At 35.2% G+C, this 19,835-nt stretch overlaps 1 protein-coding gene across 6 annotated transcripts in view; it reads left to right on the forward strand.

The window, feature by feature from the left end:
- The window catches only part of JAM2 (junctional adhesion molecule 2), a 112,725-nt gene that overhangs the window by 83,104 nt on the left and 9,786 nt on the right, over positions 1 to 19,835 (forward strand). For 2 of the 6 annotated variants that reach the window (XM_078146514.1, XM_020996032.2), the window contains 2 exons: positions 6,015 to 6,234; positions 7,615 to 7,681. The exons of 2 other annotated variants lie outside the window; for them this stretch is intronic. In XM_078146514.1, coding sequence (XP_078002640.1) covers positions 6,015 to 6,068 — 54 coding nt within the window. In that variant the 3' untranslated portion in view covers positions 6,069 to 6,234; positions 7,615 to 7,681. Of the gene's footprint in view, positions 1 to 6,014; positions 6,235 to 7,614; positions 7,721 to 19,835 lie in introns of those variants that run through there. 2 more of the 6 variants (XM_020996031.2, XM_020996030.2) reach the window with 2 other exon arrangements.

Consider the following 19,835-nt stretch of genomic DNA (forward strand, 5'->3'; position numbering starts at 1 on the left):
TTACCTCTTTTGTAGCTTCTGCCCATTGCTTCTAATTCTGTCAACCAGGCAATCAATAAACATTTATTAAGCACCAGCCATGTGCCAGACACTGCTAAGTGCTGGGGATACAAAAAGGGGCAAAACAAGCCCTGACCTCAAGTAGCTCATAATATAACGGGGGGATACAATAAACAAACAAATATGTACAAACCAGCTATATGCAGGATAAATAGGAAACTGTAAAGAGAAGGAAGGCATGAGAATTAGGAGGGATTGAGAAAGGCTTCCTGTAAAAGATGAGATTTTAACTGGGACTTAAAGGCATCCAGAGAAGCCAGAAGGGGAAAAAAAGAAAGGAGGGTAATCCAGGCATGGAGGATAGCCAGAGAAAATGCCTGGAGCTGAGAGATGAAGTGCTTTGTTCATGGAAGGACAAGGACCAAGGAATGAATGGCAAGTATGAAAGATTAAGAAGACTGTAAAGGTAGGGGGAAGGGGTCTAAGTTATGAAGCACTTTGAATGCCAGAGTATTTTGTATTTGGTTCTGGAAGGGATAGTAAGTCGCTGGAGTTTATTGAATATGGGGATGACACGGTTGGACCTGCACGTCAGGAAAATCACTTTGGTGGCTGAGTGGAGGATGGATTGGAGTGGGAAGAGACTGAGGCAAACTGACCAATCAGCAGGTTATTTCAGCAATCCAAGCATGATGATAGTTTATATCATATGGTAGCTTTATCAGAGAAGAGAAGGGGTTCTATTCAAGATATATTGTAATGGGTAAATCAACAAGCCTTACCAACAGATTGGATATGGGAGATAAGTGATAATGAGGAGTTGAGGATGACACCTAAATTGAAAGCCTGGGAGACTGGGAGGATGGTGATGCCCTCAACATGGGAAAAAAGGTTTAGAGGAAAATATAATGAATTCAGTTTTTGACATGCTAAGTTCGAGGTCCTCGAGGATGAGGGCTATTTCATTTTTGGTTTTGTATTCTTAGCACTCAGCACAGTGCTCTTCACCATTTGAATGTTTTCAGAACATTTACTGGAAAATCCTCCTTGGATAGACAGAATTAAGGGAAAAGAAAAAGAACAAAAATTATAGCTATGCACCCTCATACCCTAAGAGTTACCATAAAGAAAAAGAGGCTATTGCTATAGTTCAGAAAAGAACTGTGAATAGTGCCTGAAATAGGTGGTTGCTGAGAGTAGGAAAAAGGGGACAGACCTAAAAGATTTGGAATCAAACTCAATAGGATTTGGCAACTAAGTAGATTGTGGAAAGAAGAGTAGGGAGGTTAAAAGTTGAGGATGATTCTTAGGTTGTAAAACTGGGTGATTGGCAAGATTTTCATGCCCTAGGAAGAAACAAGGAAATTAAGATCACTGGTGAATTTTAGAAAAGGGGAAGAGATGAGTTCTGTTTTGGGAATGTTTGATGTCTATGGGACATCTAGATAGCGATGTGTTGCAAATCAATGTAAGAATGCAGCTCAGGTGAGAAACAAGGGCTGGAAATGTAAATGTGAAAGAAATCTTCATAGAGATGATCATTGAACCTATGGGATATAATGAGATCAATAAGAGGGAATATTGATAAGATAAGAGAAAGAAATAAGGCCCCGAATAGAACCTTGGGGTACCCCCTCAGGTAGGGGGCAGAACATAGATGGCAAATCCAGCAAACTAGACATAGAAGAAATAGTCATTTGGAAGAAAAACCTGAAGATAATAATGTCATGAAAATCAAGAAAGCAGAAGGTATCCAGAAGGAGGGGATAAACAGTACTAAATGTGTTAGAGATATCAAGCAGCATGAAGACTAAGAAAAGGCCATTGGTTTAGCAGTTGATGTTGAGATCATTGGTGACTTTGGAGAGAGCAGTTTCAGGTAAATGGGATTGGAAGCCACATTTTAAGGGGCTGAGAAGTGAATGGGATTTGAGTAAGAGGAGTCAAAGAGAATTGAAAGCCCTTTCTAGGACTTTGGTAGTGAGGAGAGATTTAATATGATGGCTTGAAAAGATATCACAGTCAGTTGAAAGTTTGGGTTTTTTTTTTTAATTATGGGGGAATCTGGGCATGTTTATAGACAGCTAGGCAGCATTGGAGGAGAAGTGAGTAAGAGACTAAAGATTAGAAAGGTGTTTAATCTCACTGTTAATTCATACTGAATTTGCAGTCTGCTGAAACCACTAGCTCTTTTTTTTTAAAGAAAAATGGCTATCTTGCTCTTTTTCCTATCTTGCTCTTTTGAAGCTGAGTTTTTGAATCCATGTATAAGGTTTTACATTTATATTCATTAAATTTCAACTTATTGATTCACTCATAGAGGAAGTGTGGCCTAGTAAATAAGTTCCAAGTGTGGAATTAGGAAGACCTGGCTTTATATTCAGCTTGTGACATTCTCTGTGACCTTGGGCAATCCCCTTAACCTCTATGTACCTTAAACAAGTGTTGGTGGAAGACGTCCTGTCACCAGGAGTATCCTACATTGATGAAATCACATATCCTTCACACATATTTGAATCCAGTGTTGTTTCCTGTCTACATATTTCTGAGTCCTTTTGTCTAGTGTGTCAACTATTACCCCTCCAGCTTTTTGTCTTTCGCAGATTTTATAAGTATGTCATCTATGCCTTTTTCCAAGTTATCAAGCCAACATCTACCTCTGCAACATGTCATGCAATATACATATATAGGATAATTTGGAAAAGTTCTTGAAAATGGAATAGCCTAAGATAGTATCCTCTACATTATTTCTGTCTGATATCTCCAAAGGTTAAAGTTAGTATAATAACTGTCCTTGGTTTTTATCACTGCATCTTCCTGACCTCCACTGAAGTAAATCTAGTACTTATAAGCCTTCACTGAAGGCCAGAAAAAATAGTCTTTCAAGATGCTTACATTCTAATGGACAATCCACAAGTATTCTATTCAGCTTAACCACCAGACAATAATACCATAAAAATTTATGAAGCTATTATCCATGTAGTTCTTTTAAAATAGATCACCAGTCTTGCAAAGTTTAGTAGTAATAATATCTCCCTTATTAGATTGAGTTCCTTGAGAGCAGGCACTGTTTTTTGCCTTTCTTTGTATCCCCAGAGCTTAGCACAGTGCCTGACACGTAATAGGTGCTAATAAATGCTAGTTGACTGACTCACTGATTGATCTCCCCAACTGCTACCATCTGCTTTGTATTTATTTTGTATCCATTTTGTTCATACTAATGTATGTATATGTTGTTTCCCTCAATAGAAGGCAACATTCTTGAGAAAATGGAGTCTTTTTTGGTTTGTTTTTATATCTATAACTACTTAACACACTTTCTGGCACACAGTAATCACTTAATACATATTGACTGGTAAATTCATTGATTGGTTTTCCTAAGTTCACACAGCAAAATAGTATAAAAATAAAGTAGTGGTTGAGTTAGGAACCCTCATACCCTGACTTTTAGCAGGCATTGACCTACATGAAGTCATTAGCTTCTACCAAATGAACACTTAAATTTCCTTACATACTATATGATTCCTTAAGGACTCTCCTTTGGTTAGTCAAATCATTTGCAAAGATACAAATTCATTGAAGGTTGTATTTCTGAAAAAAGTTGAAATCAGCAGGTTGGCATACTCAATACAGACATTTGACTGAATGTTTTTGAGCACATTTTCAAATACTACAATGATTCAAGGAATATATTTCTTCTTTTTATAGCATACTACTATGTTTTGGTACTTTCTATTTTATTTCTATAGGTACATAGGCAAGAAGTTCTCTGATACCTTCAGATTCTTTTCTGAGAAATGTCACTGTTTTCTAGAAATTCTAGTTTCTTATCCTTCAGAATTAGTTTCTGTTAAATTTCCCAGTAGTATTTAATTGTTTTATCAATTGTCTTTTTATAGCTGCCCTTAGAATCTATATACATAGTACAAAGATTGAAACTTTTATCCTGGATAATGTGCTCTTCTGTTTATTGGGCTTTAAATTTTTTTGTCAATATCTTTTGCTTTTGTATTATGTTTATTTCTGAATACATCTCTTCTCCCCTCTCTACAACCCAATGAGCCAGGCGCTGTAGCAAATTTCCATTTGTTGTTAAAGCAGTTTAACATCTTGATTTTAAAAATCCAATGGGATTTTTATACCTTACAAAATTTACATCTAATTTTCATTACTAATTTCCAGTGTCATAACAATAATGAATTTAGCAGGACCCATTTGAATCTTAATAAAACACATCTCAGGGTAAAAATTTTTCATTAAGAAAACATCCTTTTGTATTCTTCACTTGGTCCACTTTTTCAGGCAGACCCCAGCCATGCTTCAATGCATTTTCTAATCCCCCGGTGCATCTTTTCAACAGTATCACCAACCTGACCTGAGACCACACCCTGATAGTTTTAACTCTTTCATTTCTTGAACTCTCTTCTGGAACAACCATCATCAGATCAGCTATGACATTGCTTCGAGAAGTATTGTTTCCATGTAGCCCCATTCATTATCCCTATAATTTTCTAGGCCAAAACAGCCATCCTTGGTCACGACTCATTTATGTCTAATGTCTTCCCCTTTTAGAATCTGACCTCTTTGAGGGTAGAGACCATTTGTGGTTTTGTAGTTGTATCCCCAGCACTTACCATAGCACTTGGTACACAGACATGCTTAATAAATGCTTTTTAATTCCAAGATGACCTTGTATTCACAGCACTGACTGTCTTTCTCTAATAGACATAACTTAGTCAAGATAGTCTCCAATGTAACCAATTTTTTATGATTATTCAATTTAACAAGCAATAAATAGTAATTGCCTACAATGTGTAAAGTACTGGAGAAGCAGTGACAAAAATGAAATAGTCTTTAGTATAAAACAAATATAGAGGCATGTAAATATAAGGGAAAAGAAGGGAATAAACATTTATAAAGCACATATTACGTAGCAAGCACTGTGTAAATATTATCTCATTTGATCCTCACAACAACCCTTTGAGGTAGGTATTGTTATTATCCCTACTTTACAGTTGAGAAAACTGAGCCAAATACACTTGCCCAGGATCACACAGCTAATAAGTATCTGAGGCAACATTTGAATTCAGTTCTTCCTGTCTCCAGATCTTACTGTCTACTTTAAGAGAGGTAGAATGAATAGTTTAACTGGAACAGTGTGTATTACACTAGCCAGGACAAATTGAATGCCAATCTGATGAATCTGTATTTTTTCTGAGAGGTAATAGAGAGCCACTAAAGATTTCTCAGCAGAGGAGTGATACGGTCAGATAATTTTATCCAGATCATTTTATCAGTTTGACAGAAGTATGAAGGATTGATTGAAGAAGGAAGAAATTAGAAGTAGGGAGACTAAATAAGAGACTATAGCAATAGACAAGGAGAGAGGTGATAAGGGTTTCAACTAGAATAGAGGTTGTAATGAGTGGAGAAAGGATGCAAGAGACGTTATGGAATTTGAATTGACAAGATTTGACAACTGATTGGATATGGGGGTAAGTGAATGGCAGAATGGTCATGCCTTCAACAGAAACAGGGAATTTTGGGGAAGGATAGGTCTTAGAGGAAGTATCATGAATTCTGTTTTGAACATGTGAAGTTTGAAATGCCTGTGGGCCAGGTAGAGATGTCTTGCAGGCAATTGGTAACATAGGACTGTAGTTTAAGAGAAAGATTAGGGCTAGATTTATAAATTTAGGCTTCATTAGCATGTAGATGATATTTGAACTCATGGAAGCAGAGAAAATCAATATAAGAGAAAGTATAAAGAGAATAAGGTCTTGAAGAATAAAATGATATTATTCTGCCATTTCCTGAACTAGCAAAGTAAAGTTCCTTTAATAAAGCTTTCTCAATCTGTAGCATAGCAGCTCAGTAATGGCTATTGCAAGTTCAGAAATGTACTTCTCAGAGCACAAAGTTCCAAGGAGAGGCAAATGTGGTACTTGGAAGGAGCAAGGAGTGTGAGGTTGCTGGAGTGTTTTCTTTTTTTCTTTTTCTTTGTTTTCCTTCAGAAGGAAGGCTCCAGTGTGGAACTTAGTAAGAATTCCAAGCCAATTCCAAGTTGATACAATGATCCTGAAGAGGCAAGCTGAGACAGAGACATAGTTCGAAGGGACCTCTCTCCAGGATTGTGATATGTTAAGAGCAATATCTTCAGAGGATACTAATATCATAGCTGTAAAGGTGAAAGGCACCTAAGAATCCTTTTGGTTCAGTCTCTTCATTTTATAGGTGAGGAAACTAAAGAGTAAGTTAAAGTATAAGTAAAGAATAAGTTAAGTGTAAAGTAACTTTCCTAAGGTCACATAGACAGTAAGTGGCTGAGAAGGGATTTGAACCAAGAGCTTCCGGCTCCAGAGACAATGTTTTTCCCCAGCACGCCATCATGGTTCCCCTTCTTGGAAGAACTGCAATGAGCCAGCCTCTTTGCCATAAATTGGAATTACATGATGAATTTAACAATAAATTTATTAGAAATAAATATGAATTCCTTTATCTTATTTAAGAAATTCAATAGGACAAGTGCAGAATGGAGAAACTAGACAGAAACCTATGTGAGAAAAAATTTAGGAATTTCAGTTGACTGCAAATTCAGTATGACACAGCTGACAGAAAAGCTAATGAGATCTCAGGGTATGGAAATAGTACCAGATTGTTTTTTAAAATACAACTATAGTCTCTAAAATAAGGGAGGTAATAGTTCCACTGCTCTGAGATGTTTAGATTGTCATTCAGTTTGGGTGTAACATTTTAAAAGACCATTGTTAAGGAATGCATACCAGGACTGTGACCAGAATGATGTTGTTATCAGGGGGAACATGATAACTACTTTCAAATGTGTGGAGGATTGTCATGTTGAAAAGGAAATGAACTTATTCTAGGATGATCAAAAAGACACAATTAGCACTGTTGTGTAAATTTTTTCCACAAATGTTATTAAGTATTAGATATGGGGTTGTGTTATATGGCCACTATGATATGTTTCAACTCACATATTTGAGGACAGGTTAACAATTAGTTTATACAGACTTTTTTAACTGATAAGACAAAAGAAAGGAGACAGATATGGAGGATTACTAAAATATACTGTTCCCATGCTACCATTTACAAGTCTATTCCACTTAACAGTTTTAAATTTCTTGACTCATGAATACTTTTTTTCCTTTAATGAAAATCCCAAAACTGCAACATTAAAATACATTTAAGTTGAATGATGTTATTTTGTAATAATAACAGCTAGCATTTATATACCACTTTAAGGTTTGCAAAGTGCTTCACAAAAGTCATCTCACTTATCCTCTCAATAAATCTGGGAGTTAGGTGTTATCCTTATCCCCATTTTACAGATGAGGAAACTGAGTCAGGCAGAGGTTAATGACTTGTCCTAAAATCCCACAGCTGTTAAGTGTCTTGAGAGTGAATTTGAATTTGTATCTTCTTGACTCAATTTCAAACACTCAATCCACTGCCCCACCTAGTTGCCTTTTTTGGCCTTTTTGCTTAAAAAAAAAAGATACAGATTTGTAAACTAGTTATTTGCATAGCTAGTACCTATATATTTGTTAAATTAAGTGATATAATATAATTAAATTTGCTTTTTTCTACCCTTAGGATTTCAAGCACACAAAGTCCTTTGTAATTTAGAAGACTTCTTACTTTGAGATATACCCAAACCACTGTTTGTTAAAACAAATTATTAAAAATGATTTTAAAAAACTGTGCTTTGTCTTACATTTAACAAAAGCTACATAATGAAAGCAGAGAGATAATTTTGGTTAAAATTTTATCATGATTTCTATAGTATTTGAAACACAACATTTTAAAAGAATAATCAATCTTAAGCACTTAACATACTGAATTCTGTTTTTTGTTGTTGTTGTTGTTGTTTGGGGTTCTTGTCTTGTTAGTTACCAATATCATAATGTCCTTGTATGTACGCATTTCTATATTTCTTTCTAGTATTTCTGTCTTATTTGGCAGCTTAGGTATCTTCTTACTACTACCACTATTTCAGAAAGAAAACATTTCAAAAGCTTACACTGAAAACCAAATTGTTCTATGGTATAAGAAAACATCAGCCTAACATACCTGCTTTGTAGGCACTCAGGATGGGGGGTTCAGAACACACTCTGAAACAAAGAGCCTATTTGAACATATAACTGCCCAAATCCTGTTTTTCTATCCCCAAGACAAACCTTGTTCACCCACATGAGGGAATTCATATAGAAATACATTTGAATAAATTCCACACACTTTGTTTTTGTTTCTCTTTGGCATAACGGAAAGTAACCTTCAGGAAAGGAAGAATGTGTGTTGTGTATGATGCCCTTCGCACGGCTTGAAGCAATAGAGACAACAGTTAGGATATGCCTGGTTTCAAATCCCAGTCTGGCACTTGTTGACTGTCGGCAAGTCTTTTTGAGCCTCAGTCTTCATATCTCTCAATTTGGAGATAAGAACATCTGCATTATTTATCTCATAGGGTTGTTGTAAAGATCAAATGAGATAATATTTGGAAGGCACTTTACAAAACTTAAAAGTGCTATACAAGTGTCAGCTATAACAACAACAATGACAATGACAGTAACTCCTCTTCTTTCTCTTCCTTTTAATACAATCATAGCTAGAAACTTGGAACTAGGCAAGGAAGGCAGCTATCTAGAGCAAAATATGTTACAAGTAATACTTTTATTATAATGTTCTTAATACCAAAAAATTCTATTCTTCATGACACATTTATTTTGAGAAGTGTTATAGTGAAGGAAAATAGCTTCTACAGCAATGTTTCCCAACCTGTGGGTTAGAAGCCCACAGGAATAGCAGAGTTATTAGAAGGAATCTGTTTCATTTAAATGATTTAATATAATTAATAAGCAACCATATATTCTGTTGGCTGAATAAATGGCACACATATATGTATTTTTAAAACAGATTCTTATTGATATATTTTGTTTTTACATTACCTACATTTCCCCATGTATCTCTTCTCCCACATAGAGCCATCCTTTATAACAGTTTTTCTAAGAGGAAGATGAAAAAAATTCATCAAAACACCAATCAGTGCATTAAAAATAGTTCCACACTTGTGGACCCACATTTCTGTAAAAGAACAGGGGGACAGTATCCCCTCCTACCTCTTCTTTGTGGCCAACCTTGTTTTTAATAATTTCACAACATTCAGTTTTAATTACATTGTGATTATTGAGCTCTCCATTGTTATGACCATTGTTTATATTGTTTTCCAGGCTCTGCTTAATTCACTTTACATCAATTCATGTCTTTCCATGTTTCTTGTAGTCATTATTTTTGTCATTCCATAATAGTGTATAATACAACAATATTCCATAACGTCTATTTAGCCATTCCTCAATCAATGGGCATTTGCTTTGTTTCCAATTCTTTGTGAACTACAAAAATGCTGCTAAGACATTTGTATATGGAATCTTTATTTTTTGGTGATGGCCTCCTTTTGGTAGATGCCTAGCAGTGGAATTTCTAGGTTAAAGGACATAGACATATTAGTTGCATAATTCCAAATTGGTTACCACAATGGATGTATTACTTCACAGTTCCACCAACATTGCATTCCCTGTCTTTCCCCAACCACATTGACCATTCCTATCTTTTATTATCTTTGATATTTTTCTGGGTATGAGATAAAACCTAAGGGTTATTTTGATATGCATGTCTCTTAACTATTAGTGATAGGAGACATTCTTTCACGTGGTTGTTGAATAGTTTGCAGTTCTTCTTTAGAGAATTGTTTCTTCATATGCTTTGACTAATTTCTCTATTGAGGACTGAGTTTTGCACACATAATTCCTATTATATTTGAAACAAATATTTTTCCCTATTGATCACTTTCCTTTTTATCTTAGATGCAATTTTATGTAATTAGAATAACCTATTTTGTCTTTTGTAATTGTCTTTATCCCTTAAATTCATCCCCATAGTTATGAAACGTATATATGTTTCTCTTCCAAAAATTGTTCTGGTATTATCATTAATATTCAGATCACACAACTAATTTGAATTTGTTGTGGAACAGGACATCAAATGCTGGTCTAAACTTTAATTTCTGCCAAATTGCTTGGTAACGTTCCCAGCAGTTCTTATCATACAAGGAATTGTTTCCTAAGTAATGTATGTTTTCAGGTTTATTGAACCCTGGATTATTGAGTTCAATGGTTTCTTATTCTACTTTGTCCAGACTTTCCTATCTATTTTCTATTTTTAAACTGTTATCAAAATTTTTTGATGATTACTGCTTGATAAAATAGTTTAAGCTCTGCAAGTGCTATTCTTTCTTCATTCTTACCTTTTCCATTTTTTCTCTTTTATACTTATAGGCCTTTTCTTCCTCCAAATGAATTTTGTTAATTTTTCTAGCAATTCTAACAAATGAAATTTGTTAATTTGATTGGTAGAACACTCAATCTGGAAATTAGCTTTGTTGGTATTGTAATTTTTCTTCTGTTGCCACACCCTAACCATGACCACTGGATGGTCCTCTAGCTATTTAATTTCTTCTTTGTTTCTTTAAAGAACATTTGAAAATTAAATCTGTTGAGGTATTAGGTGTGCTTTTTCAGACCGACTTCCAAAGATTTTAAGTATTTTTTACTTATTTTTGTAGTAAGACTCTGGACTTACTCTCCCACAGCAAGTCTAACTACATATTCTTTTTAGGGTTCTAGAGATAACCCTGAGGAGTAGGACAAGGCAATGTCCCTATTCTGGTATGTTCCTTGTATTGTTAGCTGCTAGTCAAATCTGGCATGCAAAGTGCTGAGTATACCAAAAGAGGCAAAAGACAGTCACTGCCCTCAAGGAGCTCACACTCTAATGGGAGAGACAACAAACAAACATATACAAATAAACTATATACAGGATAAATAGGAAATAACCAAGAGAGGGAAGCCACTAGAATTAAGAAGGGTTGGGAAAGGCTTCCTGTATTAGATGGGATTTTAGTTGGGACTTAAGGGAAGCCAGTAGGCAGATATGAAGAGGGAGAGTATTCCAGGCATGGAGGAGAGCTAGAGAAAATGCCTGGAGCCAAGAGGTTCATGAAATAGAAGATCAAAGAGTATGTGGTAGATGTAAGAAGATTGGAAAGGTAAGAGGAGGCTAGGTTATAAAGAGCTTTGAACACCAAACAGGATTTGTATTTGATTCTGGAGACTATAGGGAGCCACTGGAGTTTAACCACATAACATTAATTAGCTTTTACAATGGGATTGCAAATATATAGCAAAAATAGAAATTACGAACATTTCCCAAAAATCCTGGAAGCACATTATCTCCTATGTCACCTTGGTCCTTGAATGGAGTGGGCTCCAACTTGATGCTATTCATACACAGTTTAGTTCCAGATGTAGTATAGCTGAGGGATGTTTTGTTACTGCTGGATGAGCCCAGATAGGTCATTAAGTACTTGGTTCCAAACTGTCTGGATTCTAGCAACTCTCAACACGAAGTCCAGCTCTTGGACTCTTGGTGCCTGGCTCTCCCAACCTTAGGAATCTCACAAAATCATAGTCATTTTCAATCTCATTCACCTAAAAACAGGAAAAAAAAAAGACATCATTAACAGTATCTTCATTATAGATATCTCCTTCATTTAGATATCTCCTTAAAGTTTGCAAGGCATTTTACAAATACCATCTCATTTGATCCTCACAACAATCTGTGGGGTAGGTGCTATTATTATTCCCATTTTGTGGATGAGAAAACAGAGGTTAAGGGATTAAGTGATGTGCCCAGAAACAGTTAGGATTTAAACCTGAGTCTTTTTCACTCTAAGTCCAATGATCTATCCAACAAACTATCTATCTGCCTTCCCAAAAGTAACAGAAGCAACAGCAATGCCATGTTCTTTCAGCTTCATGCTGGCCCCAGATGCGAGTGAGTCCACAGTTCCTCCACCACTTGGAAGACTATAACTATTTTGTCTTCCTTCACAGATTCCAGCCAGGTAGGAAAGAGACAGAGACAAGAGAGTCTGCCTGTCTGGCTGATGCTTTTTGAATGCCCCTCAGTTCCAATTTTATAGCCAATGAAAAAGACTTCTCTTTACCACATAAATTAATACTCCAGAATGGTACAGTTACAGAATATCTGCCAATGCCCAAAGTCCACACAGGGATCGCATCTACCAAGAATGCAGTACCTGCTCCTAAGTCCTGATGTCATTGGACAGTCCTCCAGTTACATTTGTAGTGGGATTTCCCTTTCTGTTATTGACTCCTAAATTTTGTTATGGTTATACAGATTTGCTGTTGATTGTTAGAGGTTCATTTGTGGCCTGAAACTTTGCTGAGTTGACTTATTCACTAATTCCCTATGATTTTTCAAAGTAAACCATTATGTCATCAGCACAGAGGTACAGTTTTGTCTCCTCTTTATTTTGATTAATTTGATTTCTTTCTATTGTCTTGTTGCTATTGCTAATATTTGTAGAGCCATATTAAAAGATAAAGGGGACATGATGAATCCCTGCTTACTCCAATATTTATGGGGAAAGCTTCTGATGTTTTCTCATTACACACACTACTTGCTTTTGTCTTTCAGTAATTCTTTATAACATTTTTAAAAGGTCCCTCTGGGCCTATACTTTGTTTTTAACATAAAGAAGTGTAATTTGTCAAAATCTTTTTCTGCCACTACTGAAATAGGAGTTTGGATTTTGCTGTTTGTTTACTTTGACATTATTAGTTATATTGATTGTTTTCCTAATATCGGACTATCCTTGTATCCTTGGCATAAATCCAAATTGGTAGTAGTGAATGATTTCTTGGAAAAATTTTTTAACCACAGCTTTATTTAAAATTTTTGAATAGATATTCATTAATCATAATAGTTGACAATTCTCTCTGCCTTATCTTTCCCTGCTTCAGTATCATTATTACATTTCTCTCATAAAAGGAATTTGGTAAAGTATTTCAAATTTTGAGAATTCTTGTAGTATATGCATACATTTATCTTTAAAGGTTTGATATAATTTGCTTCTAAATCCATCAGGGTCAGAAGATTTATTCTTTTGAAATCCTTAATGACTACTTCAATTTCTGTTTTTGAGAATGAGTCGTTGAAGAGCTGTGTTTAGTATTCTGTTACGGTATTTTATATTTCTAAATGTAATGTATTTCTTTTGTATTGTGGGTTTTGTTGGCATATAACTATGTAAAGTAGGTTCTGATAATTTTCATTTCTTCTAGTTTTGTTGCCATTACATATTAATCATTTTTATAAATTTATTTGATTTTTCTGTTCTCTTTCTTTTTCATTAGGTGAGTTATAGATGTATCAGTTTCATTCATCTTTCAAATAACCAGCTATTAGTTTTGGTTAATGGCTAGTCAGAAAAACTATTTGTCTACTAATTTTAAAGATTTCTTCTCTTGTGCTTTTATTTATTCACTTGAAATTTTTTTAAATGTGTATTCAAATAATTAAACTTATCTTTTTCTATTTTTAAGGTATGTGATTAATAAAATTTTCCCAAGTCCTGCTTTATCTACATCTCAGAAATTTTGACATCTTGTCTCTTCATTATTATTTTCTTTCACTTAATTATAATTGTATTTATGATTTGTTCTTTGACCCACTCATTATTTAGGTCTGTGTCTTTTTTTGGTGTTTCCTGACTTGATTATTATTTTATTGCAGTATGGTCTATAAAAGATGTGGTTAATGTTTCTTCCTTTTTACATTTATTTTGCTGTGCACCAATACATTATCTGTTTATTTTTATAATAGTGCCAGGTGGTATAAGAAGATGCATATTCTTTAGTGGTTGTATTCAGAAGAAGCCAGAAATCTTTTAGCTGTAATTTCAACAGTTTACTTAATTCTACATTTTCCCCTTTTACAAACCTTCCTATTATATTTTCAACTCTGAGAAAGGAACATCAAAATCTCTTACTATTATTGTGTTATCTACATCCTTTTATAATTCAGTTAAGTTTTCCCTTATGAATTTAGATTCTATGCCAACTGGAGCATACGTTTAATATTGACATTATTTTGTTGCTTAAGTATATCATCATTTCTTTATATTAATTTTTATTTTTGCTTTGTCTGATTAGTTTGATTGCAAGTCATTTATTTTGAATGCAGCCTCTATTCTATGTGTGTCTCCTATTGGAAAAAATAAATGTCTTCTGCAGTGGGGGTGTCCTTCAGAGGGATTCTCTCCGTTGGTTTGAAACCTTCATATTTTGTTTCCCATTTCAATCCCTCCTTTACTATGTGTCTTTTTTTTGTAGCCTCTCTTCTGGCTGATAGATTACAAGAGTTATCTTCCCACATGACCCTTCTGTCCTCTATCTCCCTCTACCTTTTTACGTACCCTCCCAGTCTGTAATTTTGTCCCCCAAAATACATTGATTTACCTGTAGGAGATTGTGGATTTGAATTCATAGTGTCAGACCAGATCTGCCATCATCATATCTCCTATTCCTTTAAGTCTAAAACAAAAAAACCCACTTAATTTTCCATTCTGTTTTTGCTTGGTTTTTTAACCATTCAAGTTAGTCTTTTTATTTTAGGGTTTTTTTTTAAATAATTTCAAGAGATGGAATATTTCATAATTTGTTCCTTCCTTGCTAGTTGCATTTACTTACCTTTTTTGTTTCTATTGTTTGGGGTGTTTGCAAGTCAAATACTCTGCTCACATTTTATTTTGTTGCTTGCAGGAATGCCTTAAATAGACATTTTATTGAACATTTTTCTTTGTCCATTCATGATTAGGTTTAGTTTTCTATGGTATGTTATTTTGTGTTATATCTTCAGTTCATTTACTTTTTTGGAATATTTCCATTCCTTTGTGGAATTTCAAATGGGTACAAAATGGTCTTGTTTTATTCAAATTTCCTTTTTTGTATTTGAAGGTTTTTCTCCTGGTTGCTTGTTTTTTTGTTTGTTTTGTTTGACATTGGAATTATTAAATTTAATCATTATTTGTCTTATTGTTTAGGGCATAGGGTGGTGGTGTTTTCTGGAGACAATCTGTAGATTCTTGTAGTTGGAAATTTTGGGAAGTTTTCTTATATTAAATACTGAATTATAATATTGAAAGTTTCTTGATTTGTTTCCTCCTGGGATACCTGTTTTCAAAATCAATGGCTTTTCCTTATAAAGAGATCATGTGTTAACATTACTGCCTTTTGCTTTTCTTCCAGATTGTCCTTTACTCAGTATATTTTTACCTAAATCTGTTGTTTTCTCCTTTGTTTCTTTGGAGAGATTCACCACTGTGGATTCACGTTTTTCTATAGTCATTTCCACTCCGTAGGCTATCAGTTCTGACATTTGTTCTCTTCTAACTTCTTGTGTCATGGTTTCATTTGTCTTTTGAACCATTCTGGAACGTCTTGTGGTTCCATGACGTCTTGGGATTTCATAGGGTTCAGTATTTCATAGTCATTGATTCAATTGTCTTTGTCTTATGTTTGTTTAGAGTAGCTGATAATCTTTTTTTATATTTTCTTCCTAATTTCAGAATATTTCCTGTTGATTTATTTGCTTATGCTCTGTTTTTAGTTAAATTTTATGCCTTTTGAAATCTTTGGCTTTTGCCTTTTCTCCTTATACCTGTCACCCACTTTTTTCCCTTCGATGGTGAGTACACCTCCCCCCCCCCCGGGACTAGACTGCAATGCCTTCTGTTTCTTCCAAATTTGGGGAAGTTACTTTTCACTAGTGTCATTCACATCTTCAAGTAGTTTCGGGAGGATAGTACTGGCCTCAACAGGATTTCAGTGCCCTTTTCTTTTCTTTTGGCTAGGCAGTGGGGTTAAGTTACTTGCCCAGGGTCACACAGCTAGTAAGTGTTATGTGTCTGAGGTTGGATTTGAACTCAGGTCTTTCTGAATCCAGGGCCAATGCACTATTCACTGCACCACCTAGCTGCCCCTCAGTGCCCTTTTCTTGAGTCCTGGTGCGGCACTTCTTTCCTTCTCTGGCTGGGCTGAAGTGTGTGTGTGTGTGTGTGTGTGTGTGTGTGTGTGTGTGTGTGTGTGTGTGTGTGTGTGTGTGTGTGTAGTTACTACTTTTCAAATGTTTGTAAAAATACTTAATAAAACACAAATCCATTTTAAAGCATTACTGAATTCATAACAACTCTTCATTTTTTTTTCTTACAGTTAATATGAGGGTCTATGAAATTTTTTTCCATGTTACTTAAGAGTCTTCATATCCAAAAAGATTTGAAACTACTGTCTTAGTGGATAGTAAAAACAAGGGAGGTATGACTTTTTCTAAATAGTATCTTATTTTTTTCAATTACATATATATAGTTTTCAGCATTCATTTTTCATAAGATTTTGGATTTCAGATTTTTCTCCCTCCCTCTCCACCCCTCTGCCCAAGATGGCAAACAATCTGATATAGGTTATACATATGCAATCATATTAAACATATTTATACATTAGTCATGTTGTAAAAGAAGAAACAGAAAAGGGAAAAACCATGAAGTGAAAATAGTGTGTCGATCTGCATTCACACTCCATAGTTCTTTCTCTGGATGTGGATAGTATTTTCCATCATGATTTTTTGGGAATTGTCTTGGATCACTGTATCGCTAAGAAGAGCTAAATCTATCATAGCTGATCATCGCACAAAGTTACTATTACCGTATACAGTGTTCTCCTGGTTCTGTTCATTTCATTCAGCAGCGGTTCATGTAAGTCTTTCCAGGTTTTTCTGAAATCCACCTGCTCATCATTTCTTATGGAACAATAGTATTCCATTACATTAATGTACTACAACTTATTCAGCCATTCTCCAATTGACAGGCACTCTTACAGTTTCCAATTTTTGGCCACCACAAAAAGAGTTGCTATAAATATTTTTGTACGTGTAGGTTCTTTTTTCCTTTTTTATGATCTCTTTGGGATACAGACCTAGTCACAGTATTGCTGGATCTAAGGGTATGCACAGTTTGATTGCCTTTGCGGTATAGTTCCAAATTGGGGAGGTATGATTTTAACACCTTGCCTGGAGGATACAAATACCTTGTCCCAGTTATGCTTCTCTTTTTGTCTGTTATTACAACAAATATTTATTTAAAAAAATTAGCTCAAATTACATATTGAATAAATCTTCCAGTGAGAAATGTTATGCAGACAGCACAAGGGCTATTTGTCTTTTCTATGCTGGATTTGTGGTTATGGAACAAGGTTCGACAACACCGATTGAGAGAAGAGTGAGTAGGCGAGTTTAATGAAGGTGCTTAAATATAAGATATAAAATATAATAATGCAAAATTCTACCTCCTCTGACTTGAAGTAAAAGATTATTAGAATCTCATGGTAGGACTGAAAACTAAACAGCATAAAACTGTATCTATATATGGTTTCTTTTGCACCTTCACTTCAAGAAGTTACCTATGGAGATTTCCAGCAATATGGCTAAGTGGTAGTATCTAAGCCAAATTCCTCCTTGGTCCCCTACCCATTACCTCAACATAACATGAAATCTGCCAAGTAAAACAAAACAAAAAGACAGAGGGAAAGAGAAATCTTTACAAGGAAAACCTCAGGAAAAAACTCAGCAGGACACTGAAGAAGTGAATAAACAAAAAGGAACAAAAAGAAGAAGAATCTCTAGACCAAGGTGATAATACTACAATGACAACTAGACCACCAGGAGTGAAAATTTAACTAGCACTAACAGTAGTGGAGAAGCTAAATAAAGCAAAAAATAAATAATAAAATAAATAAAAAATAAAGGAGGATCTGAGGAAGAGAATTGGAACTCTTAAAGAAAATTTTGAAAAGGAGCAATAGAATCAGTGGTGTAATATAACAGTGGACACTGTGAACAAGGGAGTAGTAGTGATACAGAAAACACAAAACACAAAAATGGTGAGAAATATGACAGCAAAGCCACAAGACAATAAATTAAAAGAACACTAGAGGTTTTGCCTTAAAAATGGAGCTTAGGTGAATAATCAAGACATTTAATGGGAAACTAATGTAAATGGCTTCTTCCACACTTTACCTGAACAAAACATTAAGCCAGTAGCCCACAGATAGTAGAAAAGGGGGACCAATAACAAAACCAGCACAAGCACAGGGTCACCAGAGACACGACAGCAACATGTTTAACTTGCAGGGATCTCTGCCCAATGGCAGCAAACACAGACTACCTCCCACACCTTAAGAAAGCCTGAGGAACTTGCAAAGTTACAGCAGGTTGTTGGGGAGCAGCAGCAACCAATGCTCAAAGGAACAGCCTAGGTGTCTGAGGATCCCAAATCCTTAGAACTCTGTCCTGAAAGGACACGAAAGATCCAGCACACTAAACCTCAAAGATCCTAGGAGGCTAATCTGAGAAGGCAGAAGTTAGCACCAGAACCCAAGGGACCGAGGACAACTACTTCACCCAAAAAAAACCCACCCAAGAGTGATGTATCTTGATCCAATTAATTGAATACTAAAGCCACCAAGATAAATCAAAGAAAACACCAACCAATATAAAAAAATATTGCAAATCCTGTGATCATTTAAAAGAATAAAAACCGAGATTCAAAAGAAAAACATATTCCTCAAAAAACATAAATGACTACAAGAGATAAAGTAAATGAAAGGTGTAAAAGAAAGAATTATAAGGAAAATAGCTTAAGAGATAAAGTAGAAAATCTTACCCAAGAAATGGACTCCTTGAATAATAGAATATACCAAAAAAAAAATCAATGATTCCTTGAAACAAGAAATATTACAACAAAACCAAAACACTGAAAAAAATTGGAGAAAATGTAAGATATCCAATATCAAAAACAACTGATCTAGCAATCAAGTCAAGGGAGAAATAATTTAAGAAACTCTGGATTTGGGAAGGCCAACATGGTAGCACAGAGGAAGCATTATAGCCAAGCTCTCCCAAGATTCCATTCCAAATAATTTTAAAATAACTCCTCAAATTGAATTCTGGAACAGCATAGTCAACAAAAGGTCAGGCTGAGACATTTAACAGCCCCAAAACTTAGGACGATGGATGGAGAGGTCAGTGATACTGAGGTGAGGGCTGGCCAGAAACTGACATGGGGCCAAACACCAGCTGTGAGCCTCAGAGATGGCTGCAACAGCAGCAGCAGTTTCAGGTACTCTCAGCCTGGAGATAATGAAGAAAATTGGACAACTGGTTAGAAAGAAATAATAGGGTAAAGGACTGAGGATCAGACACTCTTTGGCAACTCCACTGCACATACCCACTTGTGGGTTGCAATTCCAGGTGGACAGGAATGCTTGTGATCACAAGGGAGCAGCAGTTCTGGTCACAGCTCACAGGGCAGAGAGAAGCACTTGTACTTTAAAGAAAACAGAGGCCCTACCTGGGCCTCAAAATTAATAGTTGGTGAAAGAGGCTCAAAAAAAACCAAATAAAAAATACCTAAAAAAATACCTTTAAAACACCCTCCCCCCGAATTGGCCAAGTAGAAAAAGAGGTACAGAAGCTCACTAAAGAAAATAATTCCTTGTGCAAGTAGAAGCTAATGACTACATCAGACATTAAGAAACAAGAAAACGAAGTCAAGAGAATGAAAAAAAATAGAAGAAAATATGAAATATGTCACTGAAAAAACAACTCACCTAGAATTCAGATAAAGGAGAGATAATTTAAGAATTATTGGACTACCTGAAAGCCATGATTAAAAAAAAAAAAGAGCCTGGCCATTATATTTCAAGAAATTAAAAAGAAAAACTGCCACATTTTAAAACCTAAAGATAAAATAGAAACTGAAAGAATCCACCCACCTTCTAGAAGAGATGCCAAAATAAAAATTCCTGGGAATAGTGTAGCTAAATTCCAGAGCTCTCTGGTCA

This window comes from Phascolarctos cinereus, unplaced genomic scaffold (genome assembly GCF_003287225.1).
Source record: "Phascolarctos cinereus isolate Bilbo 61053 unplaced genomic scaffold, phaCin_HiC Scaffold_726;HRSCAF=1367, whole genome shotgun sequence".
NCBI lineage: Eukaryota > Metazoa > Chordata > Mammalia > Diprotodontia > Phascolarctidae > Phascolarctos > Phascolarctos cinereus.